The sequence below is a fragment of the Schistocerca piceifrons genome, chromosome 3 (genome assembly GCF_021461385.2).
Source record: "Schistocerca piceifrons isolate TAMUIC-IGC-003096 chromosome 3, iqSchPice1.1, whole genome shotgun sequence".
Taxonomy (NCBI): domain Eukaryota; kingdom Metazoa; phylum Arthropoda; class Insecta; order Orthoptera; family Acrididae; genus Schistocerca; species Schistocerca piceifrons.
The window spans coordinates 477,039,808-477,063,030 of NC_060140.1; the positions used below are offsets into that span (position 1 = coordinate 477,039,808).

Sequence of the window (23,223 nt, forward strand, 5' to 3'; positions counted from 1 at the left end):
TGCCAATTTTCTGTTGGAAACGAAAAGAAAAAAATGAATTGTGTTTGTAGTGTAATATCGAAAAAAATTCATTTCCATGTATTTCTGTAAGCATTTTCGAAAGCATGAAACTATGCAGAATTTGCAAATGTATAAGTACAATATCCAATTTTTTTTGTAAACGCCTCTATGGAAATGTCTCGTTATAGCTGCACCGAAGGCTGTTGTTTTTACCTACAGCCGTTTGCGCTTCGCAGTTAAAAGCTGTCAAATAGCTGTCAGGTGTCAGGGATTTCCTTAAATTCACTCGACTATAAGAGTGTCTTAGTAGTAAAGAATAAATCTATTAAAACATAAGGCATGATGCGGCATTTTTCCACGTATCTCAGTCTTTATCACGTCATATCTCTTGAACTGTGTCATACAATGATATATTTGTGGATGTACATTCAGCAGTATTTGTGGATACTGTCTATAAAATGTGCTGCGAATAGAGTTAGTAGCAAAGAAATAATAAATTTAAACGTCATGCACATTTATGACGTCAGATCTCGTGAACTATGATACGTAGGTGGTTCTTACCCCCAAAGCTATTATTGCTTGATAGCGCACACACACGTTCATCTTTATAATATTTATGGATATCCAAACAGTATAAATTATAAGTGTCATAAAGTTTATGTACTTCTTTTTGACATCAGAACATTACAAAAAATTCCTATGATCATGGATTCGGAAATCCTTCATTTGGAATGTATGGAGGGATTTATTATTGGTGGCACAAAATGATACGTTTACCAAACAGATTTATAATTATAAAAATTTTTCGAAGTGACCTCTTCCTCTTTCCATGCATCCTATGTGTTCTGGCGTAACCACAAGCGCCGGAACGAAGAGGAAGACCGCAAGACCAGATAAGGCGGTGAGGAAACGTCAGCCCATAGCCCGCTGACAAGGAACGCTCCGCGCCAGCAGCGACCTCTGCAAGAAGTGAATATTAGCGCCGCTCATGCCAGCCTCGGCCGGACGTTAGTTGACAGTATTAGCACGGCCTAGCAGAGAGTGCTACGATATCAGATTGTAGAGATCCATATCCATTCCATTGCTTGAACATTGCGTATAGCGAGGACTCGGATTTATGTTGCATGTCGCCCATTCCTTGCAACACCTGTGTACATTCAAGTTAAATATTGTCAACCTGCTTTATTGAAATAAAACTACTAATGTTATGAGCTTGAATTGCTGTACAGCATATTAAGACCGCAGCATCACTTAGGCACCCTATACGAGAGGAGTGGGCAACACCCAACACCATGAGCCTGCGTTTCCTATGTTGGCGTACTTTCTGGATGGTCAAATCCATTGTGGATACCCTTCCTCGAATATCGACGTTGGGTAGGGGAGTTGAATACACTATGCATGTTACATGTCGCAAAAGAAACAGAATCCATTGGATCTCTGGTATCCCCACCAGAATCATGCATGGCGGACGAGTAACTGCTATTGGTCGAGAATCGATGTGATCCACGACTCCACCGTAAGCGGCGTGGTCGTCCCCTGCATTGGCCAGTGCCTCTGGAGTAGTAGCTTCTCTGGTTCGACCGCGCGGATTCCGAATTCAGTTACATGGCAATTGTACACCGGATTCTTCTTTACTCGGCCTAAGCTCGCTTGCTTTCGTCTTGTGGATACTTCTCGCTGCCGCGTTCATATAGTTCTGTGTTTGTCCTTCACCGCACTTTGAGACTCCCTGATCGCCGATTAGGACGACACACTATGCTTTTCGAGGGCGCCACGCATAGTGGCACTCCGCGCTAATCCCGAGCATTTCGTGGACACTATTATCTCGCTACGCGTCATAAAACAGGATTCAAATGTGACAATCGGACAGGCCATGCAATGGATCCACCTGTTGGGAGACTGGTGATCAAATGGTTCAAATGGCTCTTAGCACTATGGGACTTAACATCTGAGGTCCCCTAGACTTAGAACTACCTAAACCTAATTAACCTAAGGACATCACACACATCCATGCCCGAGGCAGGATTCGAACCTGCGACCGTAACAGCAGCGCGGTTCTGGACTGAAGTGCCTACAACCGCTCGGTCACAGCGGCCGGCAAACTGGTGATCGAGATACTGCCGAACCACCCGTATTAAGCGAGATGGAGCACCATCGTGCATAAAAAAAACATGCATTGGATGACATCTAGAGGCACATCGTAAAGTAAATGTAGCAACTGATGTCTGAGAAACGTTCGTCCCAGTCCCAGTAAGATATTGTGGAAAAAAGTAGCGACCACGTAAACGGTCATGATTTATTCCACCCCACACTTTCAAGATGAACGTCTGTTGATATCTGTCTTGTCGTAGTTCCTGAGAGTTTTCGTAATCCAGGAGACGATTGTTATCGTAATCGAAGAGTCCTTCAAGTGAGAAACCAGCCTCTTCAGTGAAAAGATACTTTCACAGAATTGCAGAAACGCTGCATACTGCCCTAATAAGCGTTGACCGACATTTACTCTAGGCTTGAAAGCCTGCTTCATTAAATTACTCCATCTGTTGAAGGGCATGCAGACATAGAAAAGTTTCGTACGGAATGTTCCAGATCGTCATGCGAGAAATGTCTTCCCGTATCGTATTGTTCTTGTACTAGTTGATGCAGTTACGTCCGCCGTACGAAGAACCCTTTCTTCATGCTTAGGCGTTCGTACATAGCGTGGGCTCCCAACATCTGGAACTCTATTCTGAAATGAGCCTGTCTCTCGCAATCCTTGGTGAAGTAGTACGTGCAAACTTTGTTGCACAAGGTGACTGCCTCCCACGGTAACGTTCTGCACGCTGCGTCCGCACTCCCATCTGCTGGAGAGTACATGTAGTGTGTCATTCCAGACACTGAATAAATCGTTGAGATGTACTGTGATAGAAGTGTTTAAAACGGGACAAAAGGCAGTCAGACAAAACAAAACAAATGCCATGACAAACTGTAAACAAGAAAATGAGTAAAAATGTACATTTAGTTAATTCACAAAATCAAGAGTCATTGCAGCGAATTGCTTTCATATACTCGTACCGAAGGATTTTTGGACCCATGTTCATATGAACATCTTGTAGTGTTTTGAAGTCAAGAATGAATCTCTAAAGTGTGTCACATGTTTTCATACACACTTTATTTTGTTAGAGCTCTGGAGTTTCTCGGCAGCAATTTGAAATTAGCTATCTACTGTGTGGCAATTACTGAACGATATGAAAAAAACGTCAATTAGTTACAAACTACGGCGTGCATACACTTTATTCAATGTGTAAATGTCACTACAGATATTCCGATTTACGAGTAGGTTATGACATGTTCCATATGCCTGACATCATTGGCGATGATGTGGCGCAGACAAAGCGAAATTCTGCATGAGCCGCTGAAGTTTCGGAAGATCGATGCTGTGTATGACTTCCTTAATGTGTGTTTTCAGCTCAGCAATGGTTTTGGAGTTATTGCTGTACACTTTGTCTTTAATATGGCCTCACAAAAAGTCGCATGTGTCCGGAGAATATGGCGGCCAATCGAAGCCCATGCCAGTGGCCTCTGGATATGTCAGAGTCAGAATGCGGTCCCCAAAGTGCTCCGCCAGGACATCAAACACTCTCCTGCTTCGATGGGGTCGAGCGCCGTCTTGCATGAACCGCAACTTGTCGAAATCAGGGGCATCTTGGATAACGGGGATGAAATCATCTACCAAACCATCACATTCCGTTCCGTAGTCGCTGTACCATCAAGGAATGTCGAACCGATTATTCCGTGACTGGACACTGCACACCACACAGTCACCCGTTGAGGGTGAAGAGACTTCTCGATCGCGAAATGTGCGTTCTCAATTCCTCAAATTCGCCAATTTTGCTTATTGACGAACCCATCCAAATGAAAGTGGGCTTCATCGCTAAACCAAACCATATTCACAACTAAGTCCTGTTCGTCAGTTCTGTGGTCATTAGTGTTAGCGAGCCGGCCGTTGTGGCCGAGCGGTTCTAGGCGCTTCAGTCTGGAACCGCGCGACCGCTACGGTCGCAGGTTAGAATCCTACCTCGGGCATGGATGTGTGTGATGTCCTTAGGTTAGTTAGGTTTAAGTAGTTCTAAGTTCTAGGAGACTGATGACCTCAGATGTTAAGTCCCATAGTGCTCACAGCCATTTGAACCATTTTTGAAGTGTTAGCGAAACAGCCGCTGTTCCATGACCCTGAGGCTTAGTGGCTGATGGGTTTGAATTTAGTATGGGAAGAGATGCAGGTCTTCAACAACAATTTGTCGCAGTTCCGCCAAGTTGAATCCCACCTGTTATGCAGCTCATCTGATGGATTTCCTGGGGCTGGTTTGAAACACAGCGCGTGTCTTCTCGAAGTTTTCAGGCGTTTTCACCCTTCTTGGACGACCGACATTGCCAACACTGTCATCACGAACACTACCCGTTCTCGCAAACTTGCGAATCAAAATTGTTGATTGTTAGCACACTTTGACAGGTTGTCTTCAGCTTGAACTCGGTAGCAATTTTCCTTTGAGCAGCAGATGGGCTGTTACTGCTCGCATAGTAGGCCCACATGAGCGCTGTACGCTCAGGCACGCTGTACTGTGACATTTTGACGTCCAAATGGCCAACAATAAGAAGACGCTTACGCATGCGCATACTAATTCCCATCATGACCCGCGGCCAACCATACAGTCTGGCGTCCTAGCGCAACCGCTAAGAAGTTATGACGATTTTATTTCATATAGTTTAATAATTGTCACCTTTTATTTACAATTAGATGGTCAGAATATCACTTACTTCAGTTTTTCTATTTTTTTCTCTTCTTTGCTTCTTCTTTAGGCGCTAGATACACACAGCATAGGTTTCCGTTTGGTGATGTCACAGTTATACATTCCAGTACGGATAACGTTTACTGTTGCTAACTGATCTCACTTGATCTAAGGGTCACCGAGAGCTCATGGGAGCTCTAAAGAGTGGGAGTGGAGTACGGTGTTGTAAGTAGTTTGGTAATTTAATATGATGATATTTGATTATGATGATGATGTTCGCCCCTGGTAGGTGAGTGGTCAGCGCGGCGGAATGTCATGCCTAACGGCCCGGGTTCGATTCCCGGCTAGCTCGAAGATATCCTCCGCTCAGGGACTGGGTGTTGTGTTGTCCTTATCATCATCATTTCATCCCCATCGACACGTAAGTTGCCGAAGTGGCGTCAAATCGAAAGACTTTCACCAGGCGAACGGTCTACCCGACGGGAAGCCCTAGCCACACGGCATTTCAATAATAATAATAATAATAGTAATACATTCAGTTTAAAAAGACGGATCTGTTCCATACCAGTAAACCCTAACCCAGATTCTTTAAATAATCGCACATCCATCTATAAAACGTCATATTTCCTGTACTATATGTCGTTCAATGACTTAATTTTGCAGGTGCATTCAATGGGTTCTGTGGATAATGTCTTCAAAATGTGTTGCGGATACAATTAGTAGTAAGGAACCAATGACTTAAAACTTCGTGCCTGACGCTGCAGTTTTACTGCATGAACAACGAAACTTTCTTCCTTTCATCATTTTGTGGAGGGTGTCAGCAAGAAAAATATTCATGAAGGTTGGAAATTATGTGTAAAGTTTGTTGCAAGTCGCTAAGTTATCTCTTTCTCAAATACTGGGTAAATAAAATGCGGATACTTCGCTGCCTCAAGACAAGATACGCAGTTGTTAGCTTTAATACCTGTCTTATTGTGCTAAACTTTTAACATAAGATATGGAAATGGTAATGCCATGTGACTAGGGCATCCTGTCTGGTAGACCGTTCGCCTGGTGCAAGTCTTTCGAGTTGACGCCACGTCGGCGACTTGCGTGTCCATGGGGATGAGATGATGTTAATTAGGACGACACAACACCGAGTCCCTGAGCGGAGAAAATCTCCGACCCAGCCGGGAATCGAACCCGGGCCGTTATGTATGACATTCCGTCGCGCTGACCACTCAGCTACCAGGGGCGTACAAACTTAATATTATAGCTCTTAATTAGCAGACCATAACTGCATTTTAAATTTGGTCAAGAACTGTGTGGAATACTGAAAATAAAATTTTTGTTGTCCCTGGAAGCCACTGCATAGGCAGCCTACTACTAGGATTTTGTCTTGTGTTGGTGGTATAGTAATACAGCTAAACATACATGTTGGTTATATGTTGTTTTACTCTCTTTGAATTGATTTTCAGACTATTTTCATTCTTATACTCATGTGCTCAAGCTACTCGTAGTTTCATCACTTAAATAATTCCCTTCCCATCAGTTCTTGCCTTGCTCCATATGCTACCCTCGCCGTGTGGTGCTCCGTTTGCCACTCCGCTGCCCAGTAGCTGTCGCCTAGCAGGTTTGTGCCGCCGTACAAAGTGTTTCCCTTAACCGAGGCCTTGCAGATCGACGACCTGGTGTCGCGGCAGAAGCTGCCCGTGGTGGTGGGCGGCACGCACTACTACATAGAGTCGCTGCTCTGGAAGGTGCTGGTCACCGCTGGCTCGCCGGACGAGGCCACCAAGAGGAGCCATGCAGACGACGCCGCCGCGTCCGACAGTGAGTCGCCTCTCTCTCGCCTTCTGACCACTCACACGTTTAACGCAGCGGTCTAGAGCTAGCGTTTGGGAGTGGTCTCTCCTTATGCCGCCGTGTACTTAATTATTATTGTTATTATAATTATTATGATTATTATAATAATTATTCGCCCGCATCTCGTGGTCGTGCGGTAGCGTTCTCGCTTCCCACGCCCGGGTTCCCGGGTTCGATTCCCGGCGGGGTCAGGGATTTTCTCTACCTCGTGATGGCTGGGTGTTGTGTGATGTCCTTAGGTTAGTTAGGTTTAAGTAGTTCTAAGTTCTAGGGGACTGATGACCTAAGATGTTAAGTCCCATAGTGCTCAGAGCCATTTGAACCATTTGAACCATAATAATTATTATTATTGTTACTGTTGTCATTATTAGAGGAAAGTGCCCAAAACAGGACCCAATTTTGTTTTTCTTATTAAAAAAGAAAATACTGATAGATTATGTTTTAAAAGCGTGTAATATTTTCGTTATAATGTTGTGCTTCATTTACATTTTACTCTTAGAAAATATCATTAAAAGCAATTACCAAAAACATTACTTTTAAGAACCTTACACTTCTCGAGTATGAGAAATAGTTGTCAAAATAGGCCACATTCTAAATATAAGCTAATAACACTAAAAAAATTAGAAAAAGGTATTACATAAAATAAAACATAATCCAGTTTCAAAGTAGGTATAATGTAACGTGTTCCAGAAGGTTACAAAAAAAAGTCTCGGTGCGTTCTTTACTGAATCCAAAAGCTCTGCTGCAGGATATTCCCGTGCATTTCCTTTCTGACAATTTAGTTTCGTGACATTTAAGAAAAGACCTACCTACTTTTCACTAGCGATTGCGTCGGACATGTCCGAAAGAACAGACACCACAGCCATATAAGTATATAGTTCTGGCAACATCAGCCATGACCTTCTTCTTCTGTGCGGATGCACACATATTCCCCGAACCCTTACGGGACTTGGTAAGAATGTCTTCCAAGAGTAATGAGTGTGTTGGGGTGGGACACTACGAATGTAGTGTGTGGACATATAACGTGTGAATGTGGGCCTCGCGGGAGGCGTGCGCGAGATAGTCCCTGCAGTCCCGCTATCTTATGTGCCCTCGGTGGCTCAGATGGATAGAGTGTCTGCCATGTAAGCAGGAGATCCCGGGTTCGAGTCCCGGTCGTGGCACACATTTTCACCTGTCCTCGTTGATATATATCAACACCCGTCAACAGATGAAGGTATTAATGTAATTCTAATTTCGTTCTAGACGGCTGCAGGTCATTCGGACATGTTCGTAAGAACAGGCACCACATCCATATAAGTATAACATTAAACCAGTACTTCTACAAGATCTTTACCCAAAATCGTACGTCTGTCTATTTTGTTTCTTCTGCTTCCTCTGTTGTACCGAACTTCAGTTTGGATAGCATCATACGTGTTGTTTTCGGAACATTAAACTGTTTATTGGCCTTCTTCCAGTCATCTTCTTTTTCTAAACTTCACCAATAGCTTTAGTAACTTTAAAAGAACTCCACTTTCTTTGATCAACCTTTCCCATTACCATCTTGGAATCTGCAATAGAATTTCAAGAGGATAAGAATATATACTAAGAGACAGATTTTAAACATAAAAAAGTTAAGGGTCTGCTTTAAGCAACTGAAAGGGATCCAGTTTACGTGACTGTCATCTGTATTATATCAGCCCAATAAGTTTTTAACCAAATTTAAGTGGAATAATTTTATCATAAACGTCAACCATAAACCTTAGTATTAAAGAACACATTTATGTTGGCTTACCTGCCAATATGTAGGAGAAACAATGAAAAAATAGCACAATGTAAAAACGTTTTTCATTGTTAAAACAAGTAAAAGCGAACTTACAAGTAACAAGTGAAGAAGGCAACCTGTGCAATCCGCGATAGAGTGTACAGTTACAGAAGACTAAACCACTATTTACATCTGGGTTGCACTAGAGTTCAGGAGAATACGGAGCCAATCAAGAACCAGGAGTCCGCCGTAGCCGGGAGGGAGGGGGGGAGGAGACCCGTTTTGGGCACTTTCTTTTGTTATTACTCTGTTAATAATATTATTATTTTTTCGAAGTCCATTTCGTCTAACACCTTTCTCTTCTTGTCCATCAATCCGTTTTCTTGTCTATCTTCCCGTTTTCGAAGAATGTGTGAATATTCCTTGTCAATTGGTTTTCCTTCATTCTATGTCAATGTTCATAGAGTGTAACATGTCGATTCCTGACTTCATCTGTTATTTTAGGACAGAATGAATATATTTACTCATTTGCTCTCGTAGCCCAAGTGCCTTCCTTGTTCTTGACTGGAATTACCTTAAAAAATTCGATCGTTCTCACCATTCATTATTAGGTTTTCAGCATGTCTGCTAGCAAGAAGTTGTTGCTGTTCAAACAGTTTATCATTTCCTTTAGTTTCCCAAGTTTGTAGTCAGTTGCTATTTATTATTACAAATTTATATTTCTTCTTAAATTTCAGTTTCAGATCACAGAGGTTTTCCAGCTCCCCCAATTATTGGTTCCGTGATGGTGCAGACACTACAGAATCCGAACTTTTTTTTGCTTTTCTTTTATTTACTAATTATTTTCAGCCGGCATTTGCGTGGGATATAGACGCTGACAAAATATCACCTGATTCGGGAACAGACGTGTTTTGATTTTAATTTCTATCGTTTGTGTTAACCGTAAGAGCAGGGCTGCCTCTTTCGTTAGTGCCACCGTATCAGTGAACTATATTTCCGTCTTCACTGCCACTGAGATTGTCACCGTTACCCGTTTTTTTATGTTTTATGTGGCGGTGTTACTCCAATCTCCTCCTATCTGAGACGGACATGGGACCGACTGTGGCGGAGTTTATTATTACTGTTACTACTACTTTGATAAAAGAATCATATAGCGTTCATATTTAACGATTCAGTGTCATTAAAAACAGAACAATGAAAAAGTAACTTTAATGTACAAAGATGGGGGCATAACTAAAACATAAAAGGTCACAAAAGTAATGGGTAAAATTTGAAAATATGGACGACAATTTATTTCATCATCTTTTTTAATTCAACTTCATTCTCTAGGTGGAATTGGTTTTTTAAGCAAATCGCGTAACTTTAAGTCAGACCCAAAATTGCACATATGGGGTATTAGGGACCACAGAACACACAATCCCATTCTGTGAGAATTACATAAACATAAGACACGCAACACAGGTACAAAAAATAGCCACTGAACGCCAAATACACGAAGCAGCTAGGAACGTTGTTCAGTGAAAGCATCTAAACAAATTAATAGACGGAATTTCTAAAACAACTTACAGAGAATATAGAATGAAGGTTTTGACGTCCGCAGGACATAGCTGCTGGTATTTCTTTCGGGATGGTAAGGTCGTGGTCCAAAAAACTCGTCTGTTCCTGACATTTCGTCCAGGACTGCGCTGGACATCTTCAGAGGCGCTCCTCCGCTGAGTCTTGCCGACTTGCAGTTACAGAGAATACCTACGCACTGGGCCAAGTGAATATGCAGCAAAATGAGATAATCCATAAGGTGATAATTATGAACTCCAGACACTATGCCAACAGATATATCGCAAAGATACGTTAGGCTAAGTAATGTTCGATTATTGTTAGCGAAAGGTCAGTTTAGAATTGTACACAAGTGTATGGTAGTATTTTAAGCAGGGACGGTGTATTGTCACCTAAGGCCTGTACATAACCTTAGTTCTACCTACATTATACGTAGCTTAAACCAATTACTCTACCGCCAACACATAATGAAGTGTGGTGTCTGGAGGTCAACGACAAATGCCGAGATACTTATCCGCAGACATCAAGATGGCGGCACTATAGTGTATCCTATCTTCCGCCCCCCCCCCTTTCTAAACTATCAAAAAATTTACTTATATTTCCGTTTCACGAAACAATTATTTTATTTTAAATAACTACAAGAGTAGTTCAACGAACAAGAAAATAGAAGTAAAAGAAACGACCCATCTCCACGTGGAGGATACGGGAATCAGTGCGTGGGTACGCAGGGATTGCCGGTAGCTAGCTTAGGCTCCTCACAAGCTCGGCGGGTAGACGCGGCCGCTAAAAAAAACGACACAGCATGAGAAAGTAGACGGTGGGTCTTTCGCCGAGCGGCAAGTGAAAAAAAGTGATCAAGTAATGACCCATTATAGGGTCATGAACTATTCAGCCAAAAATGAGGCGCAGTGGTAGTGCGGTGAAGGGAGCCCCAGTTGGGAGTATATGGGAGGGAATTTCCAATTCCAGCATTTGCGTTACAACCAAGGAAAGATTCCCGAAAACCTTGGTCAGAACCGCGGTATTGGATCTTTCCTTCGAAAATTCGTCCCAGACGAAAAATCTGAAAGCCTAGTAGGCTTATGTGTATACAAAGTATAGTCGGTAATTTGCTGTAGATCTGCACACAGGCAGTGACACGTCTGAAACTCCACGGTGTTTCAGAACGGTAACCGTTATTGTAGCTTCCCTTGACGTGGCAGCAGCTAGGTGCGCCGACAGTGACGCGCCCAGTGCCAACCGTTCCACCACGTCGTCTTTCCAGACGTAAAGCGTCACGGAGGACGTATCCTTCCGTGAAGACTCCGAGGAGAACGAATAAATTGCACTCGTTATTGTGGCGCAGACCCATCGCCTGGCGTGATAATACTGGATCCTACTGGGAGGACACCTCTGATTCGCGTAGCAGGTAGTTTGCACAGCAGTCATTACATTTCGGACGAGGTAGGGCTGATGACTGCTCTGTGCTTGAAACATCCGTGCCGCTATCGTTCAAAAAGGTAACGGAGGACTGCATGTTGTCTGTGTTGCCCTTAGGTTACCAAGAGACAGGCACACCACCATCCTCCAGCCACTACAATTGATGTACTCTGCTGTATAGCTGAATCAGCATGGACTGACGTACCCGTATCTGTCATCCAAGCTCACTTCCACTCGATGGCCAGCCGGCTTAGACCGAGCGAGGTAACGCAGTGGTTTATGACTGCTGACAAAACATTCGATAATTTTGTGCACAAGAAAACGACTGGACTTCATTGATTCAGAACATTTCTAATCACTCCAAATCTCAAAAATGTTAAGAGCAGATTTATATTCTACAACTTCGCACTTTCTTATACCACAGTCGTGATGCAGGAGGACATAATAAAATAGTTTACTTGTATGTCTCAATGAAAAGACATTACTGACGATCCACAGATGTACGAAATAATTCGAAATCTATTCGATGAACTGCGAATTTTTTGACATCAGCCGTATAACCTGTTAGTGTAGACCTGCTAGTGACAATGTAGTGGACTGCGGCATACGGCTGTTATATTTTTATCTGTTATTACTTATATGTTGTAGTTTCATGTACTGACATGTTTCATGAGCTTGGAGATTTGCTCCTCAATTTGATCTTACGGAACTTGACGTGTAAATAAATATATAAATAAATAAGAGTGTGTCGTAGGGAGATTTACGTCGTCCCAGGGAGCGTGCACAGATAGCCGAAGTAGTTAAGGCGAACGCTCGCGATAAACGGGAAATCCGGTTCAAGACCCGATTCGGCACAAATTTTCATGTGTCACTAGTAGATGAAAGCACATCGATACTTCGTACAGCTGATGTCAGAAAAATTCACCGTTAGCGAATAAATTTCGAAGTAATAAAATAGGTTCTCCCACGCTAACTGGCGTGAATAAGATTTTTAAACAGATCCACTTGAACATTGCTCTCCTCCTTACCATTTCAGAGACGTTCAAAAGAAAATCATAATCTCTGTTCATTAAAAGTCTAAATAAGTTACTGTTAACCTCGTTTCGTCGTGCTGGGGAAACAGGCTATTGTCAGGCGTCATTCCTGTAAAATACCTGACTCTCGGAAAACGGATATTTGATCAAGCTTGCAAAATACGTAAAAGACTTAACACGTCGCACAGATGACAAAATGGTAGATATCGAAATAGATGACAGAGGCATACAAAAGCAATTAAAATCACTCAAAAGAGGAAAGGCCGCTGGACCTGATAGGATACCAGCTTGATTTTACACAGAGTACGCAAAGGAACTTGCCCCCCTTCTTGCAGCGGTGTACCGTAGGTCTCTAGAAGAGCGTAGCGTTCCAAAACATTGGAAAAGGGGTCAGGACATCCCCGTTTTCAAGAAGGGACGTCGAACAGATGTGCAGAACTATAGACCTATATCTCTAACGTCAATCAGTTGTAGAATTTTGGAACACGTATGACGTTCGGGCATAATGACTTTTCTGGAGACTAGAAATCTACTCTGTAGGAATCACCATGGGTTTCGAAAAAGACGATCGTGTGGAACCCAGCTCGCGCTATTCTTCCACGAGACTCAGAGGACCATAGACACGGGTTCCAGGTAGATGCCGTGTTTCTTGACTTCCACAAGGCGTTCGATACAGTTCCCCACAGTCGTTTAATGAATAAAGTAAGAGCATATGGACTATCAGACCAATTGTATGATTGGATTGAAGAGTTCCTAGATAACAGAAGGCAGCATGTCATTCTCAATGGGGAAAAGTCTTCCGAAGTAAGAGTGATTTCAGATGTGCTGCAGGGGAATGTCGTAGGACCGTTGCTATTCACAATATATATAAATGACCTTGTGGATAACATCGGAAGTTTACTGAGGCTTTTTGCGGATGATGCTGTAGTATATCGAGAGGTTGTAACAATGGAAAATTGTACTGAAATGCAGGAGGATCTGCAACGTATTGACGCATGGTGCAGGGAATGGCAATTGAATCTAAATGTAGACAAGTGCAATGTGCTGCGAATACATAGAAAGAAAGATGCTTTATCATTTAGCTACAATATAGCAAGTCAGCAACTGGAAGCAGTTAATTCCATAAATTATCTGGGAGTACGCATTAGGAGTGATTTAAAATGGTGTGACCATATAAAATTAATCGTCGGTAAAGCAGATGCCAGACTGAGATTCGTTGGAAGAGTCCTAAGGAAATGCTATCCAAAAACAATGGAAGTAGATTGCAGTACACTTGTTCGACCACTGCTTGAATACTGCTCACCGGTGTGGGATCCGTACCAGATAGGGTTGATAGAAGAGATAGAGAAGATCCAACGGAGAGCAGCGCGCTTCGTTACAGGATCATTTGGTAATCGCGAAAGCGTTACAGAGATGATGGATAAACTCCAGTGGAAGACTCTGCGAGAGAGACGCTCAATAGCTCGGTACGGGCTTTTGTTGAAGTTTCGAGAACATACCTTCACCGAAGAGGCAAGCTCCCTCCTGCGTATATCTTGCGAAGAGATCATGAGGATAAAATCAGAGAGATTAGAGCCCACACAGAGGCATACCGACAATCTTTCTTTCCACGAACAATACGAGACTGGAATAGAAGGGAGATCTGATAGAGGTACTCAAAGTACCCTCCCCCACACACCGTCAGGTGGCTTGCAGTGTGTGGATGTAGATGTAGATAGAGAAGAGCAGTTTCCGGAATTCAATTTTCATCTTCTGCAAGTTGTTTTGCATGCAAGCGACATGAATGCATGGCAGTTATTGTAGTCCGAGTCTGCTAGGGTCGCTTATCAGACTTCGTTTCTGCCATCAGGTATTTTCACAGCAACTACAAGTGAGAAATTGTGGTACGACAAGTCCTGCCAAGAGCCAAGACTTTGGTAAGACACTGAACTCGTATTCCTGAGGGCGGAGGATCGAATCCCTGTCTCACTATTCCGAATTAAGTTTTACCTGGTTTCCCTAAATTGCTCAATATGAGTGGCTCACCTGAAGGGGCACGGTTAATTTCGCATGCTTTCCTAATCTGAGCATATCCTCCGTTCTTAATGATCTCGTCGTCGACGGGACGTTGAACGCTAATATTCCTTCCTTCCCAGCCGAGTTGGAGCCATTATTGTCGCCAGAGGTGGCAGTTCTGTGTTCCCTATGGTTATAACTTGCGATCGCAGTCAGTATAGTTAATTTTTTCGTTGTAACTACGTCGTCGCACTACGCCTTCCACGAAGGGGGAAAGTCAAACACTACGAACGATAAACTGTCAAAGCCTTAAACCGTGTCGTGCTTTGCATTCAGCATGTCGCGTTTATGAACGTCTTGCACGAGAACCAGTGTGCACGACACGGAGAGTTGAGGCGGCCGTGCGTACGAGGAACTCAAGGCCGGTGCCGGTGATAAGCAGCTGACCGGCCGTGGCTCGCGTAAGTCTGGCTGGCTGGCTTTGAGATAGCAGGCACTGTCACTCTGACTCAGCTGCGCCATTAAAAATGAGGACCACCGTCACGCGTTTCGTTACTCACGGCGAGGCGCGCGCCGCCACGACACCGCGCCCTGATTCACCCGCACAAAATATTACTGACCCCGCTCCGACTGTTGGGTTGAACGTCGAGTACTGTACATACACTAGGCGTGTTGATATTTTTAAAAATATCGCGGATCTGGTGTACCAATATTTAAAAAAATGTCATTATCCGCCCTCGATATATATAAAAAAAATTATCGATGATCGCCAGATAAAATACACTACTGGCCATTTTCAGAGCATTTACACAAGGTTGGCGCCGGTGGCGTCACCTACAACGTGCTGACGTGAGGAAAGTTTCCAACCGATTTCTCGTACACAAACAGCAGTTGACCGGCGTTGCCTGCTGAAACGTTGTTGTGATGCCTCGTGTAAGGAGGGGAAATGCGTACCATCACGTTTCCGACTTTGATAAAGGTCGGATTGTAGCCTATTGCGATTGTGGTTTACCGTATCGGGACATTGCTGCTCGCGTTGGTCGAGATCCAATGACTGTTAGCAGAATATGGAGACGGTGGGTTCAGGAGGGTAATATGTAACGCCGTGCTGGGTCCCAACGGCCTCGCATCACTAGCAGTCAAGATGACAGGCATCTTATCCGCATGGCTGTAACGGATCGTGCAGCCACGTCTCGATCCCTGACTCAACAGATGGGGACGTTTGCATGACAACAACCATCTGCACGGACAGTTCGACGACGTTAGCAGCAGCATGGACTAACAGGAGCACCTGCGATGGTGTACTCGACGACCAACCTGGGTGCACGAATGGCAAAACGTCATTTTTTCGGATGAATCCACGTTCTGTGTACAACATCATGACGGGCGCATCCGTGTTTGGCGACATCGCGGTGAACGCACATTGAAACAGTGGACGTTACATTTCAAATGTGTTACGACCCGTGGCTCTAACCTTCATTGGATCCCTGCGAAACCCTACATTTCAGTAGGATAATGCACGATCCCATGTTGCAGGTCCTGTATGGGCCTTTCTGGATACAGAAAATGTTCGAGTGCTGCCCTTGCCAGCACATCCTCCAGATCTCTCACTAATTGAAAACGTCTGGTCAGTGGTGGTTGAGCAACCCGCTCTTCACAATACGCCAGTCACTACTTGTGATGAACTGTGGTATCGTGTTGAAGTTGCGTGGGCAGCTGTACCTGTACACGCCATCCAAGCTCTGTTTGACTCAATGCCCAGGCGTATCAAGGCCGTTATTACGGCCAGAGGTGGTTGTTCTGGGTACTGATTTCTCAGGATCTATGCACCCAAATTGCGTGAAAATGTAATCACATGTCAGTTCTAGTATAACATATTTGTCCAATAAATACCCGTTTATCATCTGCATTTCTTCTTGGTGTAGCAATTTTAATGGCCAGTAGTGTATTACCGTACCAAAAAAAAAAAAAAAAAAAGGGTTGGCTCACATTGTAAATATACCACCAGTTTTAGAGCTGTATATTTAAGTATTGATTTATTAATAGATATTCTGTACATCAACAAGCTAGCAGCCTGCTTATCCCCCTTAGTGCAAGAACTGTAAGGAAAACGATGCACATTCATGCTGTTAAGTGGCGCAGTAAAAGGTGTCCAATGAGTCCGCGTTCGATTTCGTCACATATAGGATTTGTCTGGAACACTTCAAGTCGACTTCGCTTTTGTTTCATTTCTGCAAACGCTAGCGAACTAGTAGTCGTAGTGTGCTTCAGCATTTCCTTCTCACGTCTCCGCGCACTGCAAAGAACAATCTTGTCTATATCTACATCTATATGATTACTCTGCAATTCACATTTAAGTGCTTGGCAGAGAGTTCATCGAACCACAATCATACTATCTCTCTACCATTCCATTCCCGAACAGCGCGCGGGAAAAACGAACAACTAAACCTTTCTGTTCGAGCTCTGATTTCTCTTATTTTATTTTGATGATCATTCCTACCTATGTAGGTTGGGCTCAACAAAATATTTTCGCATTCGGAAGAGAAAGTTGGTGAATGAAATTTCGTAACTAGATCTCGCTGCGACGAAAAACGTCTTTGCTTCAATGACTTCCATCCCAACTCGCGTATCATATCTGCCACACTCTCTCCCCTATTAAGTGATAATACAAAACGAGCTGCCCTTTTTTGCACCCTTTCGATGTCCTCCGTCAATCCCACCTGGTAAGGATCCCACACCGGGCAGCAATATTCTAACAGAGGACGAACGAGTGTAGTGTAAGCTGTGTCTTTAGTGGACTTGTTGCATCTTCTAAGTGTCCTGCCAATGAAACGCAACCTTTGGCTCGCCTTCCCCACAATTTTATCTATGTGGTCATTCCAACTGAAGTTGTTCGTAATTTTAACACCCAGGTACTTAGTTGAATTGACAGCCTTGAGAATTGTACTATTTATCGAGTAATCGAATTCCAACGGATTTCCTTTGGAACTCATGTGGATCACCTCACTTTTTTCGTTATTTAGCGTCAACTGCCACCTGCCACACCATACAGCAATCTTTTCTAAATCGCTTTGCAACTGATACTGGTCATCGGATGACCTTACTAGACGGTAAATTACAGCATCATCTGGGAACAACCTAAGAGAACTGCTCAGATTGTCACCTAGGTCATTTATATAGATCAGGAACGGCAGAGGTCCCAGGACGCTTCCCTGGGGAACACCTGATATCACTTCAGTTTTACTCGATGATTTGCCGTCTATTACTACGAACTGCGACCTTCCTGACAGGAAATCACGAATCCAGTCGCACAACTGAGACGATACCCCATAGGCCCGCAGCTTGATTAGAAGTCGCTTGTGAGGAACGGTGTCAAAAGCTTTCCGGAAATCCAGAAATACGGAATCAACTTGAGATCCCCTGTCGATAGCGGCCATTAATTCGAATAAAGAGCTAGCTGCGTTGCACAAGAACGATGTTTTCTGAAACCATGCTGATTACGTATCAATAGATCGTTCCCTTCGTGGTGATTCATAATGTTTGAATACAGTATATGCTCCTAAACCCTACTGCAAACCGACGTCAATGATATAGGTCTAGGCGCTACAGTCTGGAGCCGAGCGACCGCTACGGTCGCAGGTCCGAATCCTGCCTCGGGCATGGATGTGTGTGATGTCCTTAGGTTAGTTAAGTGTAATTAGTTCTAAGTTCTAGGCGACTGATGACCTCAGAAGTTAAGTCGCATCGTGCTCAGAGCCATTTTTCATATAGGTCTGTAGTTCGATGGTTTACTCCTTCTTAAACACTGGTGCGACCTGCGCAATTTTCCAATCTGTAGGTACAGATCTATCGGCGAGCAAGCGGTTGTACATGATTGCTAAGTAGGGAGCTATTGTCGTTTAGATTTTTGTTCATCCGTTTCAACTACTGTTTTTGGAGAATGCCGATGTGAAGAAATAGCACTCTGGTTGCGTTAAAAATTCTTTTTTAACGCAACTGGTGTGCTATTTCTTCATATGGGATATCTTGTTATTCTATTCACATCGCCACCCCCAGTGCAATCGGACTTCTTCCTTGTGCCATCTGTACTTGCTTCACACAGTCAACGAGAAAGACCGGACGTGGTGAAAGCACAAAGTAGGCCTAGTAAGTAAGACTCCTTCACACAATGAAAGTAAAATTATGTTCTTCTGCAATTTCAAAAGAACAAGGCCAGCCGCTGTGGCCGAGCGGTTCTAGGCGTTTCAGTCCGGAACTGCGCTGCTGCTACGGTCGCAGGTTCGAATCCTGCCTCGGGCATGGATGTGTGTGATGTCCTTAGGTTAGTTAGGTTTAAGTAGTTCTAAGTTCTAGGGAACTGATAACCTCAGATGTTAAGTCCCATTGTGCTTAGAGCTATCTAAAGAACAAGAAATATTTGCGGAAAATTGCGAAAAGATATTAAATAAAAATATTTGATATCCGTATTGCCGTTTTTATATCGATGTACCGAAATAATGGCGAAAAGAAATATTGCCGATAGATATCTATATGCTTTGGAGAAAATATCGATGTATCTACATCTCAACAACAGCCCTAACATACACTGCCTGACAAAAAACCTGAAGCACCCAGAAGACATGGTCAGACGTCAGAGAAACTTCCTACGTGTACACACTATCTCCGGGTATGTAAATGATAAGAGCTGCAGCTCTCTGTGACTGGTGGAACGGCCACCAGAGGCATTAGTATTGTACGCGGCTAGAGTTGTTACAGGACTGTAGAACGGGGTGTCAACAGCGCCAGACAGTGGAGTATCAGTGTGAAGGAGACGGAGATGCCGCGTACTAATATGGGACAGCATTATCAGTGCCTAATAAAGTTTGAAAGAGGCGTCACTTTGTGTCTCCATTTGGCCGGATGGTCTAATGGTGCAGTATCCAGATTTGCGGGGCATTTCAATGTGGCAATAACGCGATGTTGTACTGCAGTGGAACATGAGGACAGCCAAGGTTCTGGTGGACTACGTCTGACGACTACAAGGGAGCACAGAGCATACGCGTATTGTGCACCAAGCACCTCGTAATCACCTCATATGTGCCTTGTATATGCATCCGCTCGCTCTTCGAAAGATCTGCACCTAAAGACTGGAAAGTTGCACAAGTCACGCCAATACGCAAGAAAAGAAAGAGGAGTAATGCTCTGAATTGCAGACCCATATCACCAACGTCGGTTTGCAGTAGGATTCTGGAACATAAACTGTGTTCGAACATTATGAACTACCTCGAAGGAAACGATTCATTGACAGACACTCAGCACCGATTCAGAATATATCGTTCTTCTGAAACACAGCTAACTGTTTTATTCCCACGAATTAATGATTGCTGTCGGCATGGGATGTGAAATTGATCGCATATTTTTAGATTTCCAGAAAATTTTCGACAGCGTTCTTCACAAGCGTCTTCTAATCCAATTTCGTGCCTATGCAGTATCGCCTCAGTTGTGTGACTGGATGTGCTATTTCCTATGAGAAAGGTAACAGTTCGTAGTAGCTGACGGAAAGTTATCGAGTAAAACAGAACAATATCTGGCGTTCCCCAAGAAAGTGTTACAGGCCCTCTTCTGTGCCTGATCTACATAAACGACGTAGGAGACAATCTCAGCAGTGCTCTTAGATCTCTTGCAGATGATGCAGTCATTTACCGTCTTGTGAAGTCCTCAGATGATCCAAAGTAATTGCAAAATCTTTTAGACAAGATATCTATAAGACACGAAAATTGGCAATTGACTCTAAGTAATGACAAGTTTGAAATCATCCACATAAGTACTAAAAAAAAATCCGCTAGACTTCGGTTACACGATAAATCGCACAAATCTAAAGGCTGTAAATTCAGCTAAATACGAGGGCTGTTCGGAAAGTAAAGTCATCGGTTGCGAAATGTAAATCACAGCGAAATCAAAAATGTATTATTTGCAAGATTTAGCTATATCTTCCAACTACTTTTCTACACAATCGCCACTCTGACTGAGACATTTGTCGTAGATTGTTCCAACTTTCCAGTAACTTCGTCATAGAAAGCAGCCGTCTGTGCTTGCTTCAAGTTCTGTACCAGAATACCACGATATGGGTGCCCAAATATTTATCGAGTACGCGCCATGTTTAACTCTTCGGACGTAAACTCTGCCAGAAGTTGGAAACAGTTTTGAAATAAGACTCGCCCAATCAAATCACATTCTTTGATTGTTCCATAGTCCAAATTTTATGGCTTCGCCACCACGTTTTCCTGTTAAGGGCCTTTGCGTCAGTAATGAGTGCTTTTGGAACTCCAACACACCCAGCAAATTCCCTGCTGATGGAGCTCCATTCGAACTGTTGGTGTTGAAAGGGTTCGTGAGTGGTATATTCCGTTCTGCAGCGTCTTTTCTATCTGACGTCTTATTACTTTTCGTCAGAGTCCTCTTCAATGACCGTCTGTCACGATCACATAACACACACTTTCGTCTGCGTACAACCTGCAGCCTTGCCTAGCAGCTGCATCTATGTTCAAGGTCACATTTCTTCTGGTGTTTACATATTTCTGTCGAACCCTTGTGTAACCCTTACAAGATTTCAGGAGAAATTCTAGAGGAACTTCAGTGGGTATCCATGGATTGAAGACTTCGTAATTCCCGCGAAACCCTGTTGGGTAAATTTAGGTAATGGTATTCGAACAAGACTTGGCGACCATTGTGCTGCCACGGAGATGTATTCACATCTCGCGTAGAGATCATGCGATTCATGTAAGAGAGATTTGAGGGAGGAGAGAGTACAAAGGCATGCAGACTGTCATTTCACCTTCGCTCGATACACGCATGGAATAGGAAAGAAATCACTAATATTGGTAGGATGTACTCTAAGCCGTGCACTGTGCAGCGGATATACAGGGTGTTACAAAAAGGTACGGCCAAACTTTCAGGAAACATTCCTCACACACAAATAAAGAAAAAACGCTTAATTTCCATGTTAGAGCTCATTTTAGTTTCGTTCTTCCACCTACGCTCAATGGAGCACGTTATCGTGATTTCATACGGGATACTCTACCTGTGCTGCTAGAACATGTGCCTTTACAAGTACGACACAACATATGGTTCATGCACGATGGAGCTCCTGCACATTTCAGTCGAAGTGTTCGTACGCTTCTCAACAACAGATTCGGTGACCGATGGATTGGTAGAGGTGGACCAATTCCATGGCCTCAACACTCTCCTGACCTCAACCCTCTTGACTTTCATTTATGTGGGCATTTGAAAGCTCTTGTCTACGCAATCCCGGTACCAAATGTAGAGACTCTTCGTGCTCGTATTGTGGACGGCTGTGATACAATACGCCATTCTCCAGGGCTGCATCAGCGCATCAGGGATTCCATGCGACGGAGGGTGGATGCATGTATCCTCGCTGACGGAGGACATTTTGAACATTTCCTGTAACAAAGTATTTGAAGTCACGCTGGTACGTTCTGTTGCTGTGTGTTTCCATTCCATGATTAATGTGATTTGAAGAGAAGTAATAAAATGAGCTCTAACATGGAAAGTAAGCGTTTCCGGACACATGTCCACATAACGTATTTTCTTTCTTTGTGTGTGAGGAATGTTTCCTGAAAGTTTGGCCGTACCTTTTTGTAACACCCTGTATAAAATATCCAGTAGTGCCGTCCGTAATGTTCAGGATGCGTGGCAAGGTCAAACGGAATTAAATGATATTTGTATTACATTAGGCCTTAAGCTTGGGCTGCGTTTGAGCGGAAAGAAGCGAATACAGAGGAACGATTGCCGGCGAGCCTTCTCTAAAGTGTAAACGCTACTCGAGCGCAATAGATCTGCACCGTTTGTGTTCCATTCACGTTCGCACGTGCCCGCTCTTGTTCCAAAGGTTGTTGGTCCTTCCGCGAAACGTCAAAGAAAGATCGCAGGCTCTCCGCTTGGGCGCTCACTTCGTTGTGAACCGCACAGGTTCGCCTGTTTTCGCAAGCTTTTTTCGGTGCCATAACCTGTTACTCGCGTGTGTTTTGTGAGCGCTATGGTGGTGCGATAAAAAGGTTCTAATGTTAATCAAATGATGAATGAGTGAGTTGTTTGTGAAGCGAGAGATTTGGAACACAGCATACAACATTTAAAAGTAGGATGGTTTTGCAAGAAACTGGCGAAGCAATGAATTAATTCTTTACGTCTTCGTACAGGCCGGTAATTCAGAGTGGTATGTTTTTCTACTTCTACGCCGCTTTTCTTGTTTAACCGCGAACAGCGTGCTTGCTATAGTCACATAAACGTTCTTCTGTTCAAGCTGTGTGTGTGTGCGCGCGCGCGCGCGCGCGCGCGCGTGTGTGTGTGTGTGTGTGTGTGTCAGATTTGGATTTCAGTGTCATACTGCGGTCGCCATTGCAAGTACTCTGTATTAATTGCGTCCTTTTTCAGACTTTACAGCCATTCCTTCTCTCTTCTTGTCGGTTTTCCCACCTTGGCACACGGCTGCCTTGGGGAACTTGGTACACCCCATCCTCTCGACGCTCTCTGGCCATTTGTGTTACGGTGTCGACTGCTTCTATCTTTAATTCCTGTCTTTCGTTTTGTTTCCGTACATCCTTCAGTCTTCTTTAGGTCTCTCATTTTACAGGTCTGCACTCCAGTCATTGCTTTCTGTGCAGATATACAGGTTTCTCATCGATACACCAAAGTGGTGACTACCATAACGTCGTAAAAATGTAATCTTATTTCCTATCTCATATTTTCTAAAGTGTTTATGGATTGTTCCACAGAACGTTTGCTAATTTAGATTTCCTCGGTGTGTGTCTGTCTTTACCATAACTAATTTTACACCTTGAGTAATTGAACGAGAACGTTTGTTCTGAAT

The 23,223-nt window shown here is 43.6% G+C and overlaps 1 protein-coding gene across 1 annotated transcript in view; it reads left to right on the top strand.

The window, feature by feature from the left end:
- The window catches only part of LOC124788749 (tRNA dimethylallyltransferase-like), a 501,805-nt gene that overhangs the window by 474,745 nt on the left and 3,837 nt on the right, over positions 1-23,223 (top strand). Inside the window, exon 3 of the mRNA XM_047256030.1 lies at positions 6,425-6,578. Within this exon, the coding sequence (XP_047111986.1) occupies positions 6,425-6,578 (154 nt within the window). The remainder of the gene's footprint in view (positions 1-6,424; positions 6,579-23,223) is intronic.